The 27256-nt window shown below is 40.3% G+C and overlaps 1 protein-coding gene across 10 annotated transcripts in view; it reads left to right on the forward strand.

The window, feature by feature from the left end:
* The window catches only part of DNAH6 (dynein axonemal heavy chain 6), a 350848-nt gene that overhangs the window by 254202 nt on the left and 69390 nt on the right, over nucleotides 1-27256 (forward strand). For all 10 annotated transcript variants that reach the window (XM_055243630.2, XM_055243633.2, XM_063617552.1 and 7 more), the window contains 4 exons: nucleotides 514-693; nucleotides 5229-5462; nucleotides 11003-11138; nucleotides 23829-23998. In XM_055243630.2, the coding sequence (XP_055099605.1) occupies nucleotides 514-693; nucleotides 5229-5462; nucleotides 11003-11138; nucleotides 23829-23998 (720 nt within the window). The remainder of the gene's footprint in view (nucleotides 1-513; nucleotides 694-5228; nucleotides 5463-11002; nucleotides 11139-23828; nucleotides 23999-27256) is intronic.

The following is a 27256-nucleotide window of genomic DNA, read 5'->3' on the forward strand; positions in this document are numbered from 1 at the left end:
GTCTATACCTGGGAATACTAGGTAAAGAACAAGAACATTAGTCACCCTTGTTATTCCAGGGAGGGATGTGGTGCCACTGCCTCCCAGCCACTCTCTACTCCCTTCTTTTGGGCATTTTCCTGGGTATCCCTTCTCCTTTCATTCCTTCATTCATTGTGCGAGCCCTGGACTGCTCACAAAGAAGTTCGGGAGCAATTAAGAGTGCTGTGATAGTGTTTGCATTGCAGGAGTAACTCAGCTTGAGTCTCAGAGACATGCTGCTTCTATGTTTTCAAAGCTACTTGTATTGCCTGCTGCCGTCTACCTATTCCTAACTCTGGAAGGAAGAAAGGTCAGCTTATTCAGAAGGTCACTGAGCCCTGAGACTCAGTCATTCCACCTGGGGACCCCTTACTATAATCACCAACTCATTCTATCCTTATTTCTTCCCTAGACCTAACTGGATACATTCCAGAAGTGCCACTATTTTTCTGGAACAGACCCCTAAGAACTTGTTATTGTATGTTTATTCAGATCACTTCTGGTGCCATTAAAACCAGGCTGGAAGAAGCAGAGTCCACTGAGCAGATGATCAATGTGGCTCGTGAGAAGTATCGTCCAGTGGCCACTCAAGGCTCTGTAATATACTTTGTCATTGCAAGCCTCTCAGAAATAGATCCTATGTACCAGTACTCGTTAAAATACTTTAAACAGGTAAGTGTGTTCTTGTTGTTAATGACAGTCATCTCTTTGGCCTCCATTACACCTGTTGAATTACTTCTTGCCTCACACAAGCCATAAGTCTAGTTAGCAGGTAAAATCTCCCAGGTGCACGCATGGTTCAAGAGTGGTTCCAGCCAGGCATGGTGGCTCACACCTGTAATCCCAGCACTTGGGGAGGCCGAGGTGGGTGGATCACCTGAGGTCAGGAGTTCAAGACCACCCTGGCCAACATGGGGAAACCCCATCTCTACTAAAAATACAAAAATTAGCCAGGCGTGGTGGCGGGTGCCTGTAATCCCAGCTACTCGGGAGGCTGGGGCAGGAGAATTGCTTGAACCCAGGAGGTGGATGTTTCAATGAGCCAAGATCATGCCATTGCACTCCAGCCTGGGCAACAGAGCGAGACTCTGTCTCAAAAAAAATAAAAAATAAAAAAGAGTGGTTTCACCAGCCCTTCCAAAGATGCAGTTTTTAGAGTACAGTTAGTGATTATTATATATATAAAAAAGTATATATAAAATTTGAATTTTTTTAAAGATTTGATTGCCCAGTATGCACAGAACACTCTGTAGAGGAAGAGAAGAAAGCTGCTTTGCAAGTTTCATTTGCTCCTGACTTCCTCAACTAGCTAACATTCTTGTTTTCCTTCACGCCTGCTCTTCTCTCTTTTTTAAGAGTCACAGCTCAGTCCTATTTCTTTAGACATCCTCTGCAGTAATCTAGATTCCTTTCCGCTGTTAGTGTTTTCTGTTGTATCTCAAGTCCGAACAGCACTGACCTTAACCAAATTGGTTTATGTATCTTTTATTTCCCAAGCCTTTTATACAACAACGTGTCCCTCTTCCTTCCCTGCGCCCACTTTTGACTTAGAGGGATCTCTTTCCTTTGTTCCTGTCCCACTTTCACCATATGATTATGAGACTCTCTTGTTTTATTTCAGCCTCTTCTTTATCTCATATTCACAGTTGAATTTCATCTGCTGTCTCATGGGCAGGATGTTTTCACCCCTTATCCTCTTTGTAGCAGCATTCATTTTTTCCCAAAAGCAAATTCAATGCCACAAAACTTCAGCAGGCAATGCCAATTTTGCTAAAGACTTCCAGGGAAGGCAGAGAGTTTGCATTACTCACGACAAAGCAAGACTACCAAGTATCTGCATCAGAGGTTCTCTCCAGAGGTTCACTCCAGAGGTTCTCTCAGGTGCCAGTGGCCTTCTCTCAGCCCACCTGACCATAGTCTCCCTGGCTCAGTCTTCCCATCAGCTCCTACTCCTTCTTGGTAGGGTTGTCTCCTTTTCTGGGCAGAGCAGTTTAACTTACTCTCACTTTTCTATTCATCCATGCTTATACCCTACCCATGACACAACTCAGCCAACAAAGGCCTCTCCCTCCATACGTGCCACTCAGTAGAAAACAGTGGAGAATTGTAAACATAACGCTCTTTCCCTGCAACACATCTCTATTTCCTGTTATATGCCCCTGTATAGTCAATGCTGGCTCACACACCTGGAAGCCAGGCCAGCCTAGGCCTAGTGTTTTCAAAACACTGTTCCACAGACCTAGGTCCTAAATGAATTTTCACAGATATTGCCCATCAACACAATTCAGACTCTATAGCCTGAAATTCAAAGCCACATCCAGCCTGTCCCTGTTTCATCTCTCCAGTCACATTTCTCCCAACTCCTGTGCAACAGCCTAATTGATCCATTTACATTCCCAAGACTAACTGGATGCTTTTGTGTTTCTGACACTCCCTCTGTTTAGAATGCCCTTCCTCCCAACCTAAATGTCACCTTCTCCAGCAAAGCCTGCTGCTGGGGCTGCAAACATCTAGAAGCTGACTGGAGTGAACATCCAAAATGGCTGACTCACATGGCTGGGCTGTCACCCGTGGCACCTGCAGTGGCCTCTCCTTGTGGCTTGGGCTTCTCCCTGCAGGGCAACTGGGTTCCAAGAGGGCCTCTCCCCAAAGTAAATGTTCAAAGAAACCAAGATGGAAGCTCCAGGACTTCTTCTGACCTAACCTTGGATTTCATGCAACATCAATTCTGCTACAGTCTGTTGGTCAATCAAATCACTAGGATAGTCCAGGTTTGAGAGAAGGGGATTTAGACTCCACCTCTCAATGGGAGTAGTAGCAAACAGTTTCAGCAGTCTTTATCCAAAACATTTGATATGCTTCATCTGGCATAATGTTACCCCACATTGTCTTGGGTGGTTGGCTTCTCTCTCCTGCTGGAGCCTGAACTCACAGGAGGCAAAAATGAAGCCTCACCCATCCCGTATCCCCAGTGGTGCTTAGCGGCACATAATGCTCATGAGTGTTTCGTGAATGAAGAGTCTGTTTTGATCTCTGCATATAACATTCCAACAATTCTTATTGAACTTCAAATAGTCAAACCTTATGACAGCTTGATTTTTCCTCTAGAGGTCTTATTTAGTACCCTTGATAATTGTTGGAGGTCCAGGAACAATTTATATTTCCAGGAGAGAATGGAAATGAGGAATTGAAAGAAATGGGAGTCAAGTTGTTTAGACAGGCCTGGGTTGTCTTTCAACAAGATGTTCATTTTAGCAGCCTTTAAAAGCCATCTGTGCTGGGTTCAAACCTCAGTTCCTAGAGGCAAGGGTTTGGGTTCTCACATCTCTGCTCCCTTCCTTTAGTTGACAGGTATTAACCCAAACAAAATAAGGATTACCAAATCCTGTAATGCCACCTAAATGACTTTTTGTTAATACTTTTATTATCCTGGGTGTTTTGGAATTTATGCTCTTCAAGGTTTTAAAATCTCCTCAAGAAATAAAAGTGAAAAGGCCCTAAAATATCTTGGGCTGAAAGTAAAAGTGGTATAGGATGAATCATCAAAGCTCTGAAGTTTTACAGATTAGAAGGGAAACCAGAAATCCAAAACATATTTGTAGGTGACAGCCTTGGCCAGGATACCCTCTACCAAACCCATTTCACTGTGAAATTCTTTAGAGAATTTTGAGATTTACCGGTTTTATTTTGGTACCATATTTATCACATATTCACTGGGCTTTAACCTCTATGGTTCTTGTCAGGTAGTTAAAGAGGGCTGAGTCCTCTTTTCTCCTGAGTGTGTTAAAACAAAACTCTATTACCCTTGTCAACCAAACTTTCAGGAGAATCAATAAGGACTTTCCCAATTCCCTACAATAATTGTAGGCTTCCTCTAGGCCCTTTTAACTTGGGAGAATGGAGACCTATTTTGGTGAGGAGACTGACACAATCAGGCCCCTTTCCCTTTGCACTCCATCCTATTAGTAGAAAGGGTGGGTAGAAGAGGCCTGCACAGCCTCAGCACAGTATTTCTAGGGAGGATTGGAGGACGCTTCTTGACCCTGATCTGCTTTGGTCCTTAGTGGGCTTCTAGCTGCCAGTCTGTTTTGATCGGTCTGCCCTCACCATGAACAACATATCTTGATCCCAGGGATTGGGCAGGTACTACCTCACCTCCCACCTTTGCCCCTCAGGCTGTGGATCCTGAGACTGCAAACACATGCCCCTCGGGACTCTGGTGGGACTTCCCCTGAGTCTCTGCTGCAAGATCCCTCATTGCCCCGTGACTTCCATGGAAGGCCACACATTCAGGCTCTGCTCAGCTTCCTCACACAGCTTGGGGCCTTTAGAAATTTTTTGATCTTCCTTCCACTCCACTTAGCAGTTGCAGAAAATGGGTGGGACTACCTCAGGCCTAATCCCTCAATGCCACCATCTCTACTGCCTTCCCAGTATCTTTATAATATGGGGCACCTTTGCGGTAGTGATTCTCCTTTCAAAATGTCCAGGTAGGAAACAGGGTAGAAATCTCCTTTAAAATCACCAAAATCAGTTTCTCTTAAATTTCCAGGAAAATTCTAGCACATTACTTCTACACCCTAAGAATTATCTTGGGGAAGTGCTAAGAAATAAGCATGAGCATACCTTGATCTTACATCTCTCACCCCAAAATGCAGGGTTTATCAAATCTGGGTTGAAGATGTGAAAAAACTGGTCCTGCTAGCTCACCTCCATTTTCCAAAGTTTCATGTCTCACATCAAGATGATGCCTTTTGAATATTGTCAAGAGCTTGGCATTGGTCCATTTCTTAAAAATAGGAGAGAAAGGGGAATGTAGAAAACAAATATCACATATCACTTTGGGATAAATTCTAGACTTTTCCATAGTACAGCAAGTCCTCACTTACTGTTGTGGATGGGTTCTTGGAAACTGTGGCTTTGTTAGGCCAAACGACATATAACGAAACCAATTTTTTTGGTCTCATCAATGTAGTAGCAAAATGACTTTGAATGCAAGGTTGTTCATAATTCAAAGAGACCTGCTGTGCATCATTTCACTTAAAGTCTCAGTTTCCAAGAACCTATTGGGCACATTGAGGACTTACTGTATTCGTCTCCCATGCTGCCATTTACTCACTGAATGCGAACAAGGGAGATAGAGATTTTTTGTTCTCTGCAGAGAATGAATTAAATCAGAGACATTGATAGAGCTCTCTTTCACACAGTTGTTCAATACCACTATTGAAACTTCTGTAAAGACAGAAAATCTACAACAGCGTCTGGACATACTACTAGAACAAACTCTCCTAACTGCTTATGTCAATGTTTCAAGAGGACTTTTTGAGCAACATAAACTCATCTACAGCTTTATGCTCTGTGTTGAGATGATGCGTCAGCAAGGAACCCTAAATGATGCTGAATGGAATTTCTTTCTCCGAGGTTCTGCAGGATTGGAAAAGGTACCTGATTCCCATTTAGATGATGATTGATATGGTTTGGCTGTGTCCCCACTCAAATCTCATTTTGAATTGTAGCTACCATAATTCCCATGTGCTGTAGGATGGACCTGGTGGGAGATTACTGAATCACGGGGGCAGTTTCCCCCATACTGTTCTCGTGGTAGTGAATAAGTCTCATGAGACCTGATGGTTTATAAGGGGAAACCCCTTTCACTTCGTTTTCATTCTCACCTATCTGCTGCCATGTAAGATGTGCCTTTTGCCTTCTGCCATGATTGTGAGGCCTCCCTAGCCACATGGAACTGTGAGTTCATTAAACCTCTTTTTCTTTATAAATTGCCCATTCTCAGCTATGTCTTCATCAGCAGCATGAAAACAGAATAATACTATGATCGTTATTCTAGATAGAGCCCACAAGCACCTACCAGTGCTCTGTGGTGACTCTGGTGACTGAAGGCCATACATTTGGCTGTGTGGCCCAGTGGAGGGGTATTGAAGTCAGGAGGCCCATGTTATAACTCAGCTCTGCCTCCAACTAGCTGTATAATGTATCATTTAACCTCCGTATGGAGTACTATCCTCACCTATAGAAAAGGAATGTTGGGAGTAACCAACGAGCTAGTAGAAGTGAACATGTTTTGCAAAGCTGACCCTCTTACAAATGTAAAGAGTGAAAATCCAATAAAAGTTGTAATTCACAGATTTAGCAATTTTTTTTTTAAAAACCATGACCCTCTCTTGCCTGGAGATATATCTCGTTATAAAGCATGGGAAGTGACAAAATGACTTGATTGTCACCTTCTGTAATACTGTAATATGAGTTCTGCTACAGTTCCCTTCTTCATGTTCATCTGCTTGTCCTGCTTGCTCCAGTCTCTTAAACTGGCTTAACCCACACACATACCACAAAGCTAGTGGCCCACAGAGGTGAGCCCCCAAACCTTGCCTAAAATTTGATCTCTGCTCCACTCCACATTCTTGGCTCTGTCCAACTCTGCAAATCTCAAGTCCTGTCCTTGGCCCCTGCAGACCTGACATCTGCACCTGTTTGCCAGTATTTGAACCCCAGTGTGTCACTAGGAGGCTGAACCTGATGCTTTTATTTGACTCTCAGCACCCCATGCTCCCAGAAAAAGCCGAGACAAGATCTCTCCACCAGATGTTCCTGCTCCCTGACCCCCATCCATCTTGCACACACACATATTCTGTGACTCCTCTCTTAATGTGTCTTATCCTCATAATCACAGTACATATTCACAGAGAGCTTGCTATGTGTTTTATGTATATCAACTCCCTTATTCCTCTCAGTATTCTTCTTAGGTAAGTTCCCAATTTGTATGTGTAGTCTATGACAAGATAGTTAGGCACAGAAAGGTTAAGTAACTTGTCCTGATCACACACTTAACAGAACCTGGAACCAGGATTTGAACACTTGCAGTCTGTAAAGCCTGCTCTCTTAACCAGTTCACTCTGCTGCTGACTGTTAGCCAATCACTTAGCCAGGCCCTGCCCTGTGTGTTTTCGCCCTTCCTTCCTCACTGCAGCCTTATCAACAGCTCTGCTTACAGTTTTCTCACACAGAAACTCAAAGAGCTTAAAGAGCTTTCCAAAAATCACACTAATGCATGACACAGTCTGATTCAAACCTGTGTTCTAAGCTCCCAAAGCCCATGTCCATTCCAGCACCACCTACTTCTCATGAACAGCATATCTTGAAAAGTTTAAAATATGTTTTAAATATCATCAAACTCAAAATTTAAAATTACCATCGTCAGAAACCTCTCTGAATTATTTTTAATTAAACTGTCTTTTCCTCTACCATGAGGAAATTGGAATGATTCTTGACTAATAATTTTTTTTAGAAATGTATTTAGGGTGTATTTTATATGGTCACTTCATTTAATATTTTGACACTAGTATTTTCTATTTTTATCATAAGTGCTACATTGTTTTTTGCTACATTCATTATGATCTAAATTAAATTTTCTGGAATAACCTCAAAAGCTAACTTCCATGCATAAAACTTTTTCTGTGGAAAAATGTGCAGTGAGTTCCAAACACCTATGACAAGATTATGTCATTATGCAAGGAGATGGTGCAGCAAAAGGGCCCTGGAAGAGACCTAGAAAGAATAAAAGATGAGTGTCCAGGATGGGAGGAGAGAGAGGAAGGAGATACATGCCCCACGGAATCTGGAGTTGACTGGATGCAGTAGATAAAGAAAATCCAAATAAGCAAAACATAGATTTCTAGAAGGTGGCAACAACAACAAAAGGTGGGGGGAGATGCTGGGATCTGCAGCTGGAGACTGGCTGGTGTGAGCAGAAGTAGGCATTTCCAGGATTGAACCACAACAGTTAGAGTTTAGGGACAAACAGAAAACAACTAGAACCAATACACAAAGCCTCAAGCATCTGCAGGTTTCTATTACATGTAGACAAGGTACATGGATTTCTGCAAATTGAGGTCTCCAGGCTATTCTCATTGGCTATATTCAGTCCATACAACTAATGTTTTTAAATGATGATATTTTAAACAGGGTTGTCCAATCTTTTGGCTTCGCTGGGCCACATTGGAAGAAGAATTGTCTTGGGCCACACTCAAAATACACTAACACTAATGACAGCTGATAAGCTTAAAAAAAAAAATCGCGAAAAAAAAATCTCATAATGTTTTAAGAAAGTTTACGAATTTGTGTTGGGCCACATTCAAAACCGTCCTAGGCTGCATGTGGCCTGTGGGCCATGGGTTGGACAAGCTTTTTTTAAAGCATTTTCTCTTAGTGCTAGGAATCAAAAAAATGATGCTAGTACGTAATAATAGCATAACCAGAAAACTTTACATGAAATCTATTTCCTGGAAAATTCATTAAAATTTGTGCAGACCAGTGATTTGTTTTACACATTATTATTAGAGATCAAAATGCAGCAAAACCACTCAGAATTGTTTATTAGATATTTATAAATGCCTATGAACATTAACTAATCTACGAGTCTTTGAGAGATTTATCTAGGATCAAGATGTAACACAGGGAAATGCCACTTCCAGCATGACAGTGTGAGGATCTTCACACACTGGCTCCCCAGCAAAACTGTTGAAAATTCTATAAGAATCATTTAAAGCATCTGGAAATGGTCCCAGGCACATATAGCAAATGAATAAACACTTATTTGAGAGAATTTACTAGAGGCTCAGTAAGGACAGCAAGAGTCTTGTGGTCTTTGAACCTAGACCCACTGCCTCCCTTCCTGGTCCCAGCTTAGTGAGATAGGAACTGTACTCAAGACTGATGCAGCTAAGAGCACAGGGGCTCCTGCCTACTCCCACTGCCAGTTAAAGGGCCATATTCCTGAGAAGGACAGGACAGCAGCATTTCTCGTCCTGCCCACAGCTACCTACTGCTGAAGATAAGTTCCAGTTGAGTGTAGCCAAAAGGTGGGGCTGCCTTCTTCCACCCAGCCTGCACTGGGGAGACTGAGACTCCACGTTTGGTGCAGCATCACTGTTGTCCCAGCTCCTAAGACAGTAATTCCTCAATGGCAGAGGCAAGCTGAGGAGACCTGAAGCTACTGTCTTCCCATCCATGGCGTAGCGTACTCAGCTCCTAGAGCTGGAATATGCCTCTGCGAAAAGTGCAACATTGTCATGCCCCTGGCTTGGAGGTTTTGCCTGAGTGGGAGAAGCAACCTATAAAACAGATAGTTCCTTATCTCCTCACAGAGTAACTGACTTCATTTCCAACACAGTATGGAAAAGTTTAAGCCTAATGATGCTCTCTAAAACAATAAAGGTTGTAGTGAAAAGCAATTGAAAGGAGGTTGATGGAATTACTGGACAGAGAGACAACATTATCAGCCAGCTGGTTTGCCAGAGATAACTTAGGAGAAGACACTGAAGCCTGCCAAAGACCAGAAGAAAACCCAAACACTGACCTCAGCAACTCCTTCAGAGGGTCCCAAATTTGAATGTTTTAGTCTGAGGAGAAATTTATATCCCCAAGAGCATTGTTAAAAACATTAGAGCAATCAGCCCACAATTAGTGGTGCTTAACAGCTAGATGCAGTCAGGGAAAGAAACTATCAAAAAGAGCCCTGAAAAAGCTATGATCATCCCGGGGTAACTGTGGGCATTCCTAAGGCTGCACCCCTTGAGGAGCAACATTAGAGACTTAATGCTGTGCAGGGGATGTGGGGAGACTCCACTAAAATAATCCAGTCAGTTATTAAAGAAATAAGCAAGTAACAATAAGAAACCTTTGGGGAAAGGGTGCATGCTCAGAGTTGCTACAATACATTACAGATTGAGTATTCCTTATTCAAGACGCCTGGGCCCAGAAGTGTTTCAGATTTGGGGTTTCTTCATTTTTTGGAATATTTCCATTATGCTTACTGCTTAAACGTATGTCTGCACAAAAAGCTGGACACGAATATTCATAACAGCATTGTTTATACTAGTCAAAAGGTGGAAACAGCCCAAATGTCCTTCAACTGATAGACAAATAAAATGTGGTGTATTTATACAATGGAATATTATTCAACCATAAGAAAGAATGAAGTACTGATAACGTGCTACAACATGGATGAACCTTGAAAACACTAAGCTAAGAAGTCCGTCACAAAAGCCCACATATTATATAATTTGATTTAGATGAAGTGTCCATAATAGGCAAATATATAGAGACAGTAACTAGTTTAGCAGTTGCTTAGGGCTCAAGGGATGGGATTAAAGGGGAGTTTAATCCCATTAAAGTGGGTACACGGTATCTTTTTGAGGAAATTAAATGTTCTAAGTTGTGACGGTGGTTGTACATATCTGTGAATATACTGAAATCATTAGATTATATACTTCAAATGAATGAATTGCTTAGTATATAAATTGTATCCCAATAAACCTGTTTTTAATTATAGTAAGGAACCTCAGGCAAATATTCAGGAAATTTCGAAGAACTAGTTTCAGTCTTACAATCACAGCTATTTTTCTGTCTCTTTTAAAACTGTTTGCCCACATGTAAGTTCTTCATGGAATATTGCCAGATGGCATAACACTTCTCCCAGAAGTTTCTAAGAATATCTAAAATAATTAGACAAACACTTACCACAGCTAGAATAAGGTTGCCATTTGTCTTGCTACTGATACTGCTCCATACTCAGCTTTCTCTGTCTCCTAGGGGTGAGAACATCTGGGAATCTGATTGGGAGACTAGTTCTCTAGAGAAAAATTATTAACCATAGGAATATTTGGCAAGTGGGGAAAGATCAGTGTTGGGTGTTGGAAAACAGGCTGAAAGTAGCAGATTTAATTGATCCACTTTGTTTTCTGTAAATGTCAATCTGAAAAGTTTTTAGCAGCTATACTTCTGTGCAAAGGTCCACAATTAGAATTGATCCAACACCATTTCTATTTCACCATATTGTACTACTTATCCTAGGAAAATGGTTATTTTAACATACTATTAGAGCTTGATTTTTCACTTGGACAAAGTGAAAGTATATTTTGTGATTGCCTTTGTGAATTATTATTCATTTTCTGTCTCCAAACAGGAACGCCCACCTAAGCCTGAAGCTCCCTGGCTATCTACTGCTACATGGTTCGCATGTTGTGACTTGGAAGAATCATTTCCAGTTTTTCACAGACTTACCCAAAATATATTGTCACATCCTATTTCCATACGCTTAGGTAATGTGACAAAAAGAACCTGCTGAGGAGGCTTATAAACAGGCTCTTGAATCCTAATCTTAATGTTTTCTTTAACCTCTTCTGCAATGTCAATATTTTTCACTAGGAACTTCCTTCATTTCTAAGAAACTGTAAATTATTTGTTTTCACAATTTCTTGAGTCAAATGCTTGGCCCATGAATTTTTAATATTTCATGTTTACTTTATATATATATATATACACACACACACACATACATATATTTTATGAATATATTTGAGAATATAAATATACATTTGTGTATTGCTTTAGCTGTAACCATAGGTTTTTTTTTTTACTTTTTAATTGAAAGATAACATAAATCCAGAAAAATGCATAAATCAAAATTATATAGTTTGATTAACTATCACAAACTGTGTAGATTTATTTATGAGCCATCACCGAGATCAAGAAATAGAACAGTACCAGCATCCCAGAATCCCCTTATTCTCTCTCGCTTCGCTCTTCCTCAGAGGTAATGACTACTCTGAATTATAGCATTCTGTATTCAGTTTTCCCTACAAGTTTTAATATATAGCCCTTTCAATTCTAAAACTACACTTTTTTTTTTTTTTTGAGACGGAGCCTCCCTCTGTCGCCCAGGCTGGAGTGCAGTGGCGCCATCTCGCCTCACTGCAAGCTCCGCCTCCCGGGTTCACGCCATTCTCCAGCCTCAGCCTCCCTAGTAGCTGGGACTACAGGCGCCCGCCACCATGCCCGGCTAATTTTTTGTATTTTTAGTAGAGACGGGGTTTCACCATGTTAGCCAGGATGGTCTCCATCTCCTGACCTTGTGATCCGCCCTCCTCGGACTCCCAAAGTGCCGAGTAAAACTACACTTTTTAGTTCAAAACCATGTTAGGATTTAGGGGACCATCTTTTTCTTGTTCATAATTTAATTACATTATGGAAATTATACTCATGGTTTTCATGAAATTGACTCTTTGGAATTATATACACTTCCTTTGCTGCCTGGTGCATGTTTTGTTTATATAAAATATTCCATGCATGTCATTTCTTGAATGCAAGTTTCCATATGTGACCTTTAGCTCAAACTTACTAATTGTGGTATTTACCTTACTAATATTCTTATTTATACTGGATCTGTCAGATTCTAAGAGAGCTATATTAAGGTATACCACTATGATTGGCAATTTCCCTTTGTAATTTTAGAATTTTTCCCATTATACTTTGTGAAACTATGCCAGTATATAAAAATAGGTTTACAGTTAAGTTTTTAATAATTGTTCCTTTTTATTAAATAATATCCCTTTTTACTCCAAATAATGCTTTTTGCCTTAAATATATTTCTTTTTCAATTTATTATTTTTATTTTTATTTTTGAATCAGGGAGTACATGTGCTGGTTTGTTACATGGGTATATTGCATGCTGGGGAAGTTTGGGCTTCTAATGATCTCATTGCCCAGGTAGTGAACATAGTACTCAATAAGCAGGTTTTCAACCCTTGCTGCCTCCCTCCATCTCCTCTTTTAGAGTCCTCAGGGTCTATTGTTCCCTCCTTTATGTCTGTGTGTACCCAATGTTTATCTCCCACTTATAAGTGAGACCATACAGTATTTGGTTTTCTGTTTCTGTGTTAATTCACTTAGGACAATGGCCTCCAGCTGTATCCATGTTGCTGTAAAGGACATAATATCATTCTTTCTATCGTTGCATAGTATTCCATGTGTATATGTACCACATTTTCTTTGTCCAATTCACTGTTGATGGGAACCTAGGTTGATTCCATGTCTTTGCTGTTCTGAATAGTGCTGCAATAAATGTATGAGTGCAGGTGTCTTTTGGTAGAATGACTTATTTTCCTTTAGGTGTATACCCAGTAATGGGATTGTGGGTCAAACGTTAGTTCTATTTTCAGCTTTTTGAGAAATTCCTAAACTGCTTTTCACAGAGGCTGAACTAGTTTGTATTCTCAGCAACAGTATGTAAGCATTCTCTTTTCTCCACAACTTTGCCAAAATCTACTTTTTTTTGACTTTTTAATAGCCATTCTGACTGGTGTAAGATGGCATCTCATTGTGGTTTTGATTTGCATTTCTCTGATGATTAGTCATATTGAGCATTTTTTCTTTTTTTTTTTTATATCATATTTCTTTTTTTTTATTATTATACTTTAGGGTTTTAGGGTACATGTGCACAATGTGCAGGTTTGTTACATATGTATCCATGTGCCATGTTGATTTCCTGCACCCATTAACTCGTCATTTAGCATTAGGGGGGAGGGACAGCATTATTGAGCATTTTTTCATATGTTTTTGTTGGCAGCTTGTATGTCTTCTTTAGAGAAGAGTCTATTCGTGTTCTTTGCCCACTTTTTAGTGGGCTTATTTACTTTTATTGATTTGTTTAAGTTCTTTATAGATTCTGAATATTAGTTCTTTGTAAGATGCATAGTTTGCAAATATATTCTCCCATTCTGTACATTGTCTGTTCACTCAATTAATGTTTTCTTTTGCTATGCAGAAAATCTTTAGTTTAAATCCCATTTGTCTATTTTTTATTTTGTTGCATTTGCTTTTGGACTCTTCATCATAAATACATTGCCTAGGCCAATGTCTAGAAGAATATTTCCTATGTTTTCTTCTAAGATTTTCATAGTTTGAGGTCTTACTTCAACCTTGCGTTAATTTTTGTATATGGTGAGAAGTAGGGAGTCCAGTTTCATTCTTCTGCATATGGTTAGCCAGTTTTCCCAGCTCGTTTATTGAATAGAATATTCTTTCCACATTATTTTTGTTCACTTTGTTGAAGATCAGTTGGTTGTAGGTGTGTGGCTTTATTTCAGGGGTCTCTATTTGTTCCATTGGTCCATGTATCTAGTTTTGTACCAGTACTATGTTGGTTTGGTTACTGTAGTCTTGTAGTATATTTATATGTTGGGTAATGTGATGCCTCTGGCTTTGTTCTTTTTAACTAGGATAGCCTTGGCTGTTTGAGCACATTTTTTTTGTTTCCTATGAATTTTAGAATAGTTTTTTCTAATTCTATGGAAAATGACATTGGTAATTTGATAGGAATAGCATTAAATCTGTAGATTGCTTTGGATAGCACAGCCATTTTAACGATGTTGATTCTTGCAACCCATAAGTGTGGGATGTTTTTCTATTTGTTTGTTTCATCCTTTCTTTTGGCAGTGTTTTGTAGTTACTCTTATAGAGATATTTCACTTCCTTGGTTAGATGTATTCCACAATATTTTTGTGGTTCTTTTAAATGGGATTGCATTCTTTATTTGTTTCTCAGCTTAAACATTATTGATATGTAGAAATGCTACTGATTTTTGTACATTCATTTTATATCATAAGACTTTGTTGAAGTCATTTATCAGGTCTAGGAGTCTTTTGGTCGAATCCTTAGGATTCTTTAGGGACAGAATCATATTGTTAGTGAAGAGAGATAATTTGACTTCCTCTTTTCCTGTTTGGATAAATTTCTTTATCCTGCCTGATTGCTTTGGCTAGGACTTCCAGTACTATATTGAATAGGAGTGGTGAGAGTAGACATCTATGTTTTGTTCCAGTTCTTACAAGGGAATGCTTCCAGCTTTTGTCCTTTCAGTATAATGTTGGCTGTGCATTTATCATTGATGGCTCTCATTATTTTGAGGTATGTTCCCTTGATGCCTAGTTTGTTGAGGATTTTTATCATAAAGGGATGTTGAATTTTATCAAATGCTTTTCCTCATCTATTGAGGTGATCATATAGTTTTTGTTTTTAGTCCTGTTTATGACGTGAATCACATTTATTGATTTGTATATGTTGAATCATCCTTGCATCCCAGGAATAAGGCTCACTTGATTATGATGAATTAACTTTTTTATATGCTGCTGGATTCAGTTTGTTAGTATTTTGTTGAAGATTTTTGAGTCTTTTCATCAGGGATATTGGCCTTTAGTTTTCTTTTCTTTTTGTGTCTGTGCCAGATATTTGTATCAGGATGATGCTAGCTTCATAGAATGAGATAGTGAGGAGTCCCACCTCCTCAATTTTTTGGAATAGTTTCAGTGGAATTGGTACCAGCTCTTCTTTGTACATCTGGTACAATTTGGTTGTCCAGGGCTTTTTTTTTCCGTTGGTTGGTTGGTTGGTACGTTTTTATTCCTGATTGAATTTCATTACTCGTGATTAGTCTGTTCAGGATTTTTTGTTTTTTCTGATTCAGTCTTGGGAGGTTGTGTGTTTCCAGGAATTGATCCATTTCTCTAGATTTTTCTAGTTTGTGTGCATAGAGATGCTCATCATAGTACCCTCTGAGGATCCTTTGTATTTCTGGGGGATCATTTGTGATGTCACTTTTGTTATTTCTGATTATGCTTATTTGGATCTTCTCTCTTTTTTTCCTTGTTAATCTAGCTTATGGTCTATCAATCTTGTTTATCCTTTCGAGAAACCAACTTTTTGTTTCATTGATCCTTTGTATGGTTTTTGAGGTCTCAATTTTGTTCATTTCTGCCCTGATTATAGTTCTTTTATTTATTCTGCTAGTTTGGGGTTTCATTTGTTCTTATTTCTCTATTTCCTTTAGGTACAGACTCCTTTGTTAATTTGAGAACTTTCTGACTTCTCAATGTCGTTTCTAACTTCTCTATGTCATTTTTTAGTGCTATAAACTTTCCTTTAACACTGCTTTCCTACATCCCAGAGGTTTTGATACATTCCATGTCTGTTTTCATCTATTTCAAAGAAGTTTTTTCACTTCTGCCTTGATTTCATTGTTTACCCAAAAGTCATTCAGGAGCATTTTGTTTAGTTTCCATGTAATTTTATGGTTTTGAGAGATCTTCTGTGTATTGATTTCTATTTTTATGTCACTGTTGTCTCAGAAGATGCTAAGTATGATTTTGATATTTTTGTATTTATTGATACTTGCTTTATGACCAAGCATGTGGTCAATTTTAGAGTATGTTCCATATGCAGATAAGAAGAATGTGTGTCTTGTGGTTGTTAGGTAGAGTATTCTGTAGATGTCTATTAGGTCCAAATGGTCATGTGGAATTTATGTCCAGAATTTGTCAATTTTCTGCCTCAGTGATCTATCAAATGCTATCAGTGGGGTGTTGTGTGTTGTGTGACTATTGTTCTGTCCTGCCAAAGTCTTTCATTAAGCCTAGATGTGCTTGTTTTGTGAATCTGGGTACTCCAATGTTGGATACACAAATATCTTAGGACACTTAAGATGTTTTGTTGAATTGAGCCCCTTATCATTATTTAATGCCCTTATTTGTCCTTTTTTAAATTCTGATATAAGAACAGTAACCCTTGCTTTTTTTGTTTTCTGATGCATGACATATCTTTCTCCATCCCTTTACTTTGAGCCTATAGGTGTCATAACATGTGAGACTGGGTCTCTTGGATGATAGAAGAAGAATGAGTCTTGTTTTTTCATTCAATTTGATACTCTATGTATTTTAACTTGAGCATTTAGGCCATTTATGTTCAAAGTTAAAATTGATATATGAGGTTTTGTTGCTGTCATAATGTTGTTAGCTTAGTTGCTTTGTAGTCTTTATTGTATAGTTGCTTTATGGGTTCTGTGGGCTATATGCTTACATGTGCTTTCATGGTAGCAAGCATTATTCTTTTTTTTTTTCTGATTTTTATAAAATTTTGTTTAATTAATCACCCAGAGAACAGATTGGCTTTTTATTATATTTAGTTATATTTGATTTATCATATTTTGATGTCCCTCAATATGTTCCTCTTATTCTTTTTTTTTTTTTTTTTATACTTTAGGGTTTTAGGGTACATGTGCACAATGTGCAGGTTTGTTACATATGTATCCATGTGCCATGTTGATTTCCTGCACCCATTAACTCGTCATTTAGCATTAGGTGTATCTCCTAATGCTGTCCCTCCCCCCTCCCCCCACCCCACAACAGTCGCCAGAGCGTGATGTTCCCCTTCCTGTGTCCATGAGTTCTCATTGTTCAATTCCCACCTATGAGTGAGAACATGCAGTGTTTGGTTTTTTGTCCTTACGATAGTTTACTGAGAATGATGTTTTCCAGTTTCATCCATGTCCCTACAAAGGACACGAACTCATCATTTTTTATGGCTGCATAGTATTCCATGGTGTATATGTGCCACATTTTCTTAATCCAGTCTATCGTTGTTGGACATTTGGGTTGGTTCCAACTCTTTGCTATTGTGAATAGTGCTGCAATAAACATACGTGTGCATGTGTCTTTATAGCAGCATGATTTATAGTCCTTTGGGTATATACCCAGTAATGGGATGGCTGGGTCAAATGGTATTTCTAGTTCTAGATCCCTGAGGAATCGCCACACTGACTTCCACAATGGTTGAACTAGTTTACAGTCCCACCAACAGTGTAAAAGTGTTCCTATTTCTCCACATCCTCTCCAGCACCTGTTGTTTCCTGATTTTTTAATGATGGCCATTCTAACTGGTGTGAGATGGTATCTCATTGTGGTTTTGATTTGCATTTCTCTGATGGCCAGTGATGAGGAGCATTTCTTCATGTGTTTTTTGGCTGCATAAATGTCTTCTTTTGAGAAGTGTCTGTTCATGTCCTCTGCCCACTTGCATTATTCTTTTGTTTCCACATTGAGAACTCCCATAAGCATGTATTGTAGGGCCAGTCTGGTGGTGGAAAATTCCCTTGGTGATTACTTGTTTGGGAAACAGTTTATTTCTCCTTCATTTATGAAGCTTAGCATGGCAGGATATGAAATTTTTGGCTGACATTTATTTTCTTTAAAAATACTAAAAATGAGCCCCCAATTTCTTCTGACTTACAAGGTTTGTGCTGAAAAGTCTGATGTTAGTCTGATAGGTTTCCCTTTATAAGCAACATGACCCTTTTCTCTAGGTGCCTTTAAAGTTCTTTCTTTCACATGGACTTTGGTTAGTCCTATCCCTCCTATCCATCCCCAAGTGTGTCTTAGGAATGGTCATCTTGTGTAGCATCTTATAGGAGTTCTCTGGATTTCTTGTATTTGCGTGTTGACCTCTCTAGCAAGATTGGGGAAATTTTCCTGAATTATATCCTCAAATATGTTTTCCAAGTTGCTTATTCTCTCCTCTTCTCTCTCATGAATGCCAGTAAGTCATAGGTTTTGATCACTTTACATAATCCCATATTTCTCAAAGGCTTTGTTCATTTTTTTAATTCTTTTTTACTTTTGTCTGACTGGGTCATTTTGACAGATTGGTCTTCAAGCTCTGAAAGTCTTTCTTTTGCCTGGTCTAGTCTGTTGTTAAGGCTTCCATTTGTATTTTGAATTTCCTGATGTGAATTTTTCAATTCCAGAGCTTATGTTGGTCTTGTTCTTAATATAGCTATGTTGTCTTTCATATCTTCTGTTCTGTTCTTAATATAGCTATGTTGTCTTTCATATCTTGGATCATTTTTCTGGCTTCTTTGTGTGGGATTTCAACTTTCTCCTGAACTTCATTGAGTTTCTTTGCATCATATTCTGAATTCTATATCTGTCATTTCAGACATTTCATTCTGGTTAGGATCCATTGCTTGGGAGCTAGTGGGATCCTCTGGAGGTGATGAAACACTCTGGCTTTTTGTATTGCTGGGGTTCTGCACTGGTTACTCCTCATCTGAGAGAGCTGATACTTCTCTCTTTTTTTTTAATTTGCTATCATTTGGGTGGGGCTTCTTGTTTATTCATTTTTTCCCTTGGGGGTATGACTGTGATGTATATTGTGTATGATTAATTGGCTTCATTTCTAGGTGCTTTCAGAGTGCCAGCTCTCTGTACAGGTTCCTTGGTTGCAAGTAGGTTCATGCAGTGGCTTTCTCAGAAGTTGCTTGTTGTAGCAATGTAATTTTATTTGATGGCGTAATTCAGGATGCAGTCTAGTAGATGGTGCTTAAGAGTAAGAACTGATGGGTACAAGCAGGGGTGGAAGCACTAGAGAAGTACAAAAAGCACCTCTGCCGAGCACATTCACCCTCAATAGGGTGGAGCTGCTGGAGAAGCTTGAGACACAGATTCTTTCAACCTGCATTCCCCAGACCCCAAAGTGAAGAGTCACTTCCAAATCCATGACAGGGCGCTGAGAAGAAGGGTGGTGGAGTAAGTGTGACCCCCCCCCCATGTCCATTCCCAGGCTTTGGTGGTACCACCTTCAGTGGCTGGCACTGCACTCACATTTTCTTTTATCCAAGGGGGTCTTTGGTGGGCTGCACTCTCCCCTCCTTTAGGGACAGTCTGCATCAAGGGTTAGATCTCCAGGGGAGTGGAGTCTGCCTCCCTCCCACTCCTCAGAGCTGGTGGGGCACTGTTCCCCAACTGACCAAGGAAACAAGCTGGGACAACCTGTTATGACCCATGCAGACCAGTTCTACGTTGCAAAGGGTCTCTGGCTGAAAGTCTTGCCCTCTGGGAAAAACCTCAACTCCAGCAACTCTCCTCCCACTCCAGTCTTGTGATGGGAGAGAGCTTAATTCCACCACCTACTACTAGGGCACTCTCCACACTCACTGCTCAATTCTGCCTGTGGGGACCCTTCTCCCCTTCCAGAACAAGCATTTTAATCTTACCTAAGACCAAAATGCTTGCTGTGGCCACTGCTGCCAGGTTACCAAACAATGGCTCTAACCTCTCAAAATGGTGCCAGCCATGGGCTTGCACCTAGAGAGTGGGGACCCCCTCTCAGGTGAGCAGCATGGACAAGAAGCTGTGAGGAGTGTGGTCCACTCAAGTCTCAGTCTCATAGCAGCTCGTAGCAAGGCATTGGGCATTGTCCTAGGTATATGTAGGAGAGCCTTGGTCCCTTTTCCCTGCTTGGCTGGGTGGCAGCAGCAGCCACATCAGCCCAAACTCAGGCCAAGGATGGGCCACAGCTCAGCACATTCTCAAAATGGTGCCTTGGGCCTGAAAACAGGGAGGGCGGATCACTGCCCAGGAAGGCAGCATGATCAAGAAGCTGTGGAGAGTGTGTTTCATTCGCATCTGTCTCACAGCAGCCTGCTACAGAGCTGTGAGTATTGTCCCAGATGTGAGTAAGATGACCTGGTCTCCCTGTTCTTCCTTAGCCAGGCAGAGGCTACAGCCACATCAGCCCAAACTAAGCAAAGCGTGGAGCTCAGCCCAGCATTAAACTCTCAAAAGGGCACCTTGGGCCTGGGGCTAAAGAGGGTGCGGCACCATTCAGGCAAGCAGCATAAGCAGGAAGCTGTGAGAGGTGTGGTCCACTCATATCTCAGTCTCAACAGCAGCTCATAGCAGGGCAGCAAGTACCCTCTAGGGGGTGCATGAGTGTGCCCGTTCTCCCCTCTCCCTCCCTGGAGCAGCACAGTGGCTGCAGCTGTGTCTGTAAATCCCCAGGATCTGGGTTCTCAAAATGGCACCCAGCTGAGGCTGCACCAGGCTCGGATTCCTGTGGGATTGTGTGTGGGTTCCCTTTCTAGAGAAATGTCTCTGTACAATCTTTAGGCAGTTCCATATGTCAGGCACAAGGCCCTAGTGGGTCAAGGGTTTCTCCTGTAGCCAAGTCATAAAACCCTGTTTTGGAGCTCCAGGGATTTCCCTCTTACTGTTTCCCTGCATCCAGGACCATCTCCCAGCCCAGTCAGTTCCTGGCTGCGCAAGCTAATTTGAACCCTCTCCTTACTTACTTCTGGTACTTCATGTCTCTTCTCTAATGAATCCAAGCATTCACTCCTAGATTACCTGTTTGAAATGTGAGTATCTGCTTACTATTCTGGCTCTTCTCCATGGAGGCAGCACACAATACCTGCATCTAGTCAGCCATCCTGACCCAAAACCTCAAAATACATCTTCTAATATTAATATTATTACAGCAAGCCTCTCTTAGTCAGTACTCCCACTCTATATATTTCTACACTCTTTACTTTCCATTTTTTGTGTGTCATCATTATGTTTTTGGTGTATCTTAGTAGGATTTTGTTGTTGTTTTGAGGAACATGAAAGTCTTTAACAGACAAATTTTAATCTGATTATATTTATTATGGCTATTGATTTATTTCAGTTCTTCTTGACTGGGGAATATTTCCATTTGACAATGTCTGGAGACATTTCTGTTTGCCACAACTGGGGTGGTGCTACTGGCATCTGGTGGGTAGAGACCAGAGATGCTACTGTACATCCTACAGTGCTCAGAACAACCCTCCACAACAAATAACTACAGCATCCAAAATGTCAGTATTAGTAAAGTTAAGAAACTCTGATCTGTTTGGACTTACATTGGTCATCTTTATTTTGGGCATATTTTTCTTGCCAGCTTTTTCTTTGCTTCCTTTTCTCTTCTTTCTTCTTCCTTTCTTTATATCCTTTATTTCTCCTCTCCTTCCTTTCTTCTTCAGTTGCATCATCCACACTCTTTATTTTCCCCTCTACTGATTTGAAATTCTATTTTAATTTTTGGTAATTACTCTTATACTTCTAATATGAATATTTATTTAACTAAGTATACCCAGCAAGTGTGGTGGTTTAAAGTCTACATTAACCAGAATTTCTAAGATCCTAATATATTTATTGGATTTCTAAATGAAGACTGGGGGAAAAAAAGCTGTTCAATAAATGCATTAACTTACTGAAAAGTGCATTCCCCTCTAGTCTTTTGTCCCCTCCCTAGTAAAAATTGTTGCTATATTATGCACCAGTTAAATGAGGCAGCTAGAGGTAGAGACAGAACACAAAAAGAAAAATACTCATAGAAGAAACCCAGAGATGGACAGTTAGGGACAGACCCAAAGCAGAAAGGCTAGATGGAGCCTCATCTACACAGAGGCAAAGGAAGAGGGAAGGTGTGGAGGTTGAAAAGCAAAGTAGTTGTAGGGACAACTCATAATTTTTTGATAAAAAGCACCATGTGTTATCCATGTCTTTGAGACTAACATTGCAACAATTTAAAAAAACTTTCCTGTTTTTATGTGTTAGATTTCAAGGTTTATTCCAGAAATGCTACAGACTTACGAAGGTTTGTGCATAGTTTGATAGGATGGCTGGTATTCTAAAAGTGAGCTTTAGATATTTGCAAGTGATGTTTAATTCCATTGTCAATCTTACCTTCAGAAACTTCCTAATTGCCTTAATCTTTTGTCTTTCTTGATTTCTAAGTGCTTCATGTCCTATTAATTGGGGGTTATTTAAAATATGCATTATTAAGCCAAGTGCGGTGGCTCACGCCCGTAATCCTAGCACTTTTGGAGGCTGAGGCAGGTGGATTGCCCGAGCTCAGGAGTTGGAGACCAGCCTGGCCAACATGGTGAAACCCCATCTTTACTAAAATACAAAAAAATTAGCCTGGTGTGGTGTTGTGCACCTGTAGTCCCAGCTATTCGGGAGGCTGAGGCTGGAGAATTGCTTGAACCTGGGAGGCAAAAGTTGCAGTGAGCCGAGAACACACCACTGCACTCTTGCCTGGGCAACAGAGCAAGACTCTGTCTCCAAATGAATAAATAAATAATGCATTATTAGATACCATCTTCTAATGCATATTTTATGCATTATTTTCTCCCATCATTACCTGGAGTCCTAATGATTACACAATAAATAATGAGAACCTCACTGGAAAAGGAGTCCTTTTGCAATACATAGTTCTGCTACCTGGTCTTCAGAATAATGCAAACACCTTTAACTAAAGAGTATTGTGGCATGGTATGCTTTGTGGTCTCATACCTTGTAATTGTCTATATTCCATATATAAATTATAAATCTTGCAAAGATGAACACTACCCCAAGGCCATGGTCAGAAATGTCACTGAATTTTTGTGTCACTAGCTTTCTGATTGCTATGATTAAGCCCTCAGAGGAGAGCCCCTGCAGACAAGCTAGAGAAAGTTGTTTTCTAGCCTGAAATGCAAGCCAACAATTGTGCCTAATGGCCAACCCAACAAACCTGTTTCCTCCCTGGAGAACACACTAGTTATTTTGGCTTTCTGAAAGGTTTATACCATATGCATTCTGTACCTACAGAAATGTCAGTGCGAATTCTTAGTACATGTTATAACCATTGTAAGAACTAACTATGATCCTAACTTTCATACAAGATACAAATCCATTTCTTATATTCTATAGCCAGGGAGCAGGGGATGATGTATCATTTATTAGGGCATAATGTAAATATGTCAACGTATTCAGCTATTATTTATAGTGTTCAAATTACATATGCCAGAATTTTCAGTTTACTTCATTTATCATAGACTGATTTTATCTTTTTTCTTGCTTTTTCTTCTACCTCTAACAGTGATTATTTGACATATTTTTATGCTATTTTCTGGCACACCTGGGTTCATTTTATTGTGTTTTTATTATGGATTTATTTTTATTAATATAAGAACCTACTTTGTCCCATTTGATTATGTTTGCTTTGAATTCCAGTTAACTCAATATTACCCTTATCACTTCAATCTTATTTTTGCTCACATTTGCTTAAGTATCTCTATGCATCCTTTTATTTTTAACCTTCCTAATATTTTGTTTTGTTTTTGTTTTTTGTAAGTGGTTTGCTTCTATTTTCTGATTACATTTTTAATTCTTTACTTTTTGATTAGGTTGGGTAGCAGGGGAGACTGATGTATTTACAGTATACTAGTGGTTAAAACTGATAGTAAATACAGAGATATTTTTAAATTACCAAACATTATTTAATTTCAAAGCCAAAACAAATCTAATTAAATTATCTTCTTTAAATTGTATTTCCAGGATCTTTTGAGACTTATATTAACCCACAGGAATGGGAAGGCTATTCTAAAATGAAACACGAAGAGAAACACATGAGACAGGAAAAGGAGGCCGCACGCCAGGATCCATGGAGTGCAGGATTGAGTTCTTTCCATAAGCTAATTCTTATTAAATGTTTTAAAGAAGAAAAGGTAGGGCATTTTTTTATTAAAGGACTGTGTTACAATTATTTCTACTAAAGCTCACTAGCCAGTTATGATTTATAAATGTATTTGAGAGTAACAATGGCCAAGTTTGGGAGATACCTCAAAAAAATGAAACATGGGCCGAGCACTGTGGCTCACGCCTGTAATCCCAGCACTTTGGGAGGACGAGGCGGGTGATCACGAGGTCAGGAGATTGAGACCATCCTGGCTAACACGGTGAAACCCCGTCTCTACTAAAAATACAAAAAAAAATTAGCCGGGCATGGTGGCGAGCGCCTGTAGTCCCAGCTACACGGGAGGCTGAGGCAGGAGAATGGCATGAACCCAGGAGGCGGAGCTTGCAGTGAGCCGAGATCGCGCCACTGTACTCCAGCCTGGGCGACAGAGTGAGACTCCGTCTCAAAAAAGAAAAAAGAAACATGGTTCTGTGTTATTACTAGAACATAATGTTTTATATAGAGAATTATGAAAGAGAGCCAGCCAGGGCCTTCCCTGGTGTGTGCCATTAGAGTACTGTGCTCTCTGTTGAAGGGATGGGGTCTGTTGGGAAGCTTTAGAAGGGAAATAATGGGCCTTTCAGATCTTGACAACAATGGAGAGGAGACATTTGAAGGGTACAAAGCCATAGTTGCCAGGACTTGTTTGAAGATGAAAGAAATTATGGCAGTCTGAATTAAGACAGAGGTAGTAGAGAGATGAAGGGGAGCATGGAGATGAGGCAACTGATATGGCCCCCAGTTTCCGTTTGCATGCCAAAGGGGTTAGTTGTGCCAACAACTAAGCAAATGTGAAAGGAGTAATATGTGAGAGAAAGATGCTGTTGATTCTACGGCTATCAGAGTGGATAGCAGTTTGAAAGTCAGCTCATATGGAAGTAGGAAACTGTAGAGAGATATATGAATTAGAAATAGAGATTTGGGAATCAGCATTCAGTTGGAAAGTAAAACTGTGGGAGTTGTTAGGATCGTAGAGGAATAAGACAGAATAAGAGGAAACATGGGCAAAAATGAAGCTCTGATTACCACCAACTTTTAAAAGGCAGAGAGAAAGGATAAGGAGCCCATAAGAAGAAATAGCAGAGGGTCAGGAAAAACACTAGGAGAAAAAAAAAGTGTCATGGAAGCCAAGGAGGTGCAAGTTTCAACACAGCACAAGTTATCAACAGAATGAATGAAGCATTCAGGACAGTTCCAGTTTCTATGCATTTAGATATAATTCCTAATTTTATTGTTAATAAAGGTATAATATTATCTGCTAAGGATTTGATTGGTGAGTTCCAGGAAGCATTAGAGGAAAATGGAGATTGTTCCTTTGGGAAAAGGGAGAAAAAACTAACTGGAAAAGATGAAAGCATATTTGGGAGGTGTTGATGCTATGTTGTAGGATTTTCTGCTATCTCTGTGTGTTAGTCTGCTTTGCATTGCTATAAAGGAATGCCTGAGGCTGGGTAATTTATAAAGAAAGGAGGTTTATTTGGCTCACAGTTCTGCAGGCTGTGCAAGCATGACACCAGCATTTTCTTGGCTTCTGGTGAGGCTTCAGGAAGCTTTTACATATGGTGAAAGGCAAAGGGGGAGCAGGCACATCACATGGTGAGAGAGGAAGCAAGAAAGAGGGGAGGGAGACACCTGACTGTTTTAAACGTCTATCTCTTATGTGAGCTACTAGAGCAAGAATTCACTCATTTCTATGGAGAGAGCACCAAGCAATTTACGAGGGATCCACCTCCATAACTCAAACACCTCCCACTAGGCCCTACCTTCAATATTGGGGATCACATTTCAACATGAGATTTGGAGGGGACAAACATCCAAACTATATTATTCCACTCCTGGCCCCCAAACTCTCATGTCCTTCTCATATTACAAAATACAATCATGCCTTCCCAACAGTCCTCAAAAGCCTTAACTCATCCCAGTGCTAACTCAAAGTTTCAAAGTCCAATATCTCATCTAAGACCCAAGGCAAGTTCCTTCCACTTATGAACCCATGAGATCAAAAACAAGTTATTTACCTCCAAGACACAATGGTGGTTTGGGCATTGGGTAAACATTCCTATTCCAAAAGGGAGAAATCAGCCAAAAGGAAAGGGCAACCGGCTCCATGCAAGTCTGAAACCCAGTAGGGAAGACACTAAATCTTAAAGTTCCAGAATAATCCTTGACACCATGTCCTGCATCCTGAGCACACTGGTGCAAAGTGTGGGCTCCCAAGGCCTTAGTAAGCCCTGTCCCCATGGCCTTTTGGGCAGCTGTCCATGTTGACTGCCCTACTGGGTTGTAGTTGAATGCTTATGGCTTTCCCAGACTGAGGGTGTGCACTGCCAGTATCTCTACCATTCTCACAGCTCCACTAGGCAACACCCCAGTGGGGACTCTGTGTGGGGCTCTAACCCCACATTTTCCCTTGGCACTACTCTAGTAGGGTCTCTCTATGAGGATCCCACCCCTACAGCAGGCTTCTTCCTGGGCACCCAGGCTTTCCAATACATCTGAAATCTAGGTGGAAGCTGCCAAGCCTCCTTCACTCTTGCATTCTGCCCAGCTGCAGACTTAACATCACATGGAAGCCACCAAGGCTTATGAATTGTGCCCTCCAGAGTAGCAGCCCAAGCTGTGCCTGGAGCCCTCTGAGCCAAGGGTAGAGTTGGAGATATTGGGATTTGGGGAGCAGCTTCCATAGGTGGCTCAGGACAGTGACGCCCAAGGCTTGTCTACTGAAACTATTCTTGCCTCCCAGGGCTCTGGACCTGCAATGGAAGGGACTACCTGGAAGATTTCTGAAATGCCTTTGAAGTCTTTTTTCCCCTTGCCTTGAATGGTAGCACCTGGCTCCAATTTAGTCATGCAAATCTCTCTAGCAAGTTGTTGTTCTGCAGACCTCTTAGAATCCTTTCCTGAAAATGCTCTTTCCTTCCCTACCACATAAGCAGGCTACAAATTTTCCAAATTTTTACCCTCAATTTCCCTTTTAATTATAAGTCGCAACTTTAAGTCATTTCTTTCCTTCCATATCTGATTGTAGGCTGTTAGAAGGAGCTATGGCACTTATTGACCACTTTGTGGTGAAAAGATTAGATTATGAAAAATTTGAAATTTCTTCCACCAGATAACCTAGGTCATCACTCTTAAATTCAACCTTCCACAAACCTCTAGCGCATGGACACAATACAGCCAAGTCCTTTGCTAAGGCATAACAAGGGTGGCCTTTGTTCCAGTTCCCAGCAAGTTCCTTATTTCCATC

This window comes from Symphalangus syndactylus, chromosome 14, assembly GCF_028878055.3.
Source record: "Symphalangus syndactylus isolate Jambi chromosome 14, NHGRI_mSymSyn1-v2.1_pri, whole genome shotgun sequence".
NCBI classification, from domain to species: domain Eukaryota; kingdom Metazoa; phylum Chordata; class Mammalia; order Primates; family Hylobatidae; genus Symphalangus; species Symphalangus syndactylus.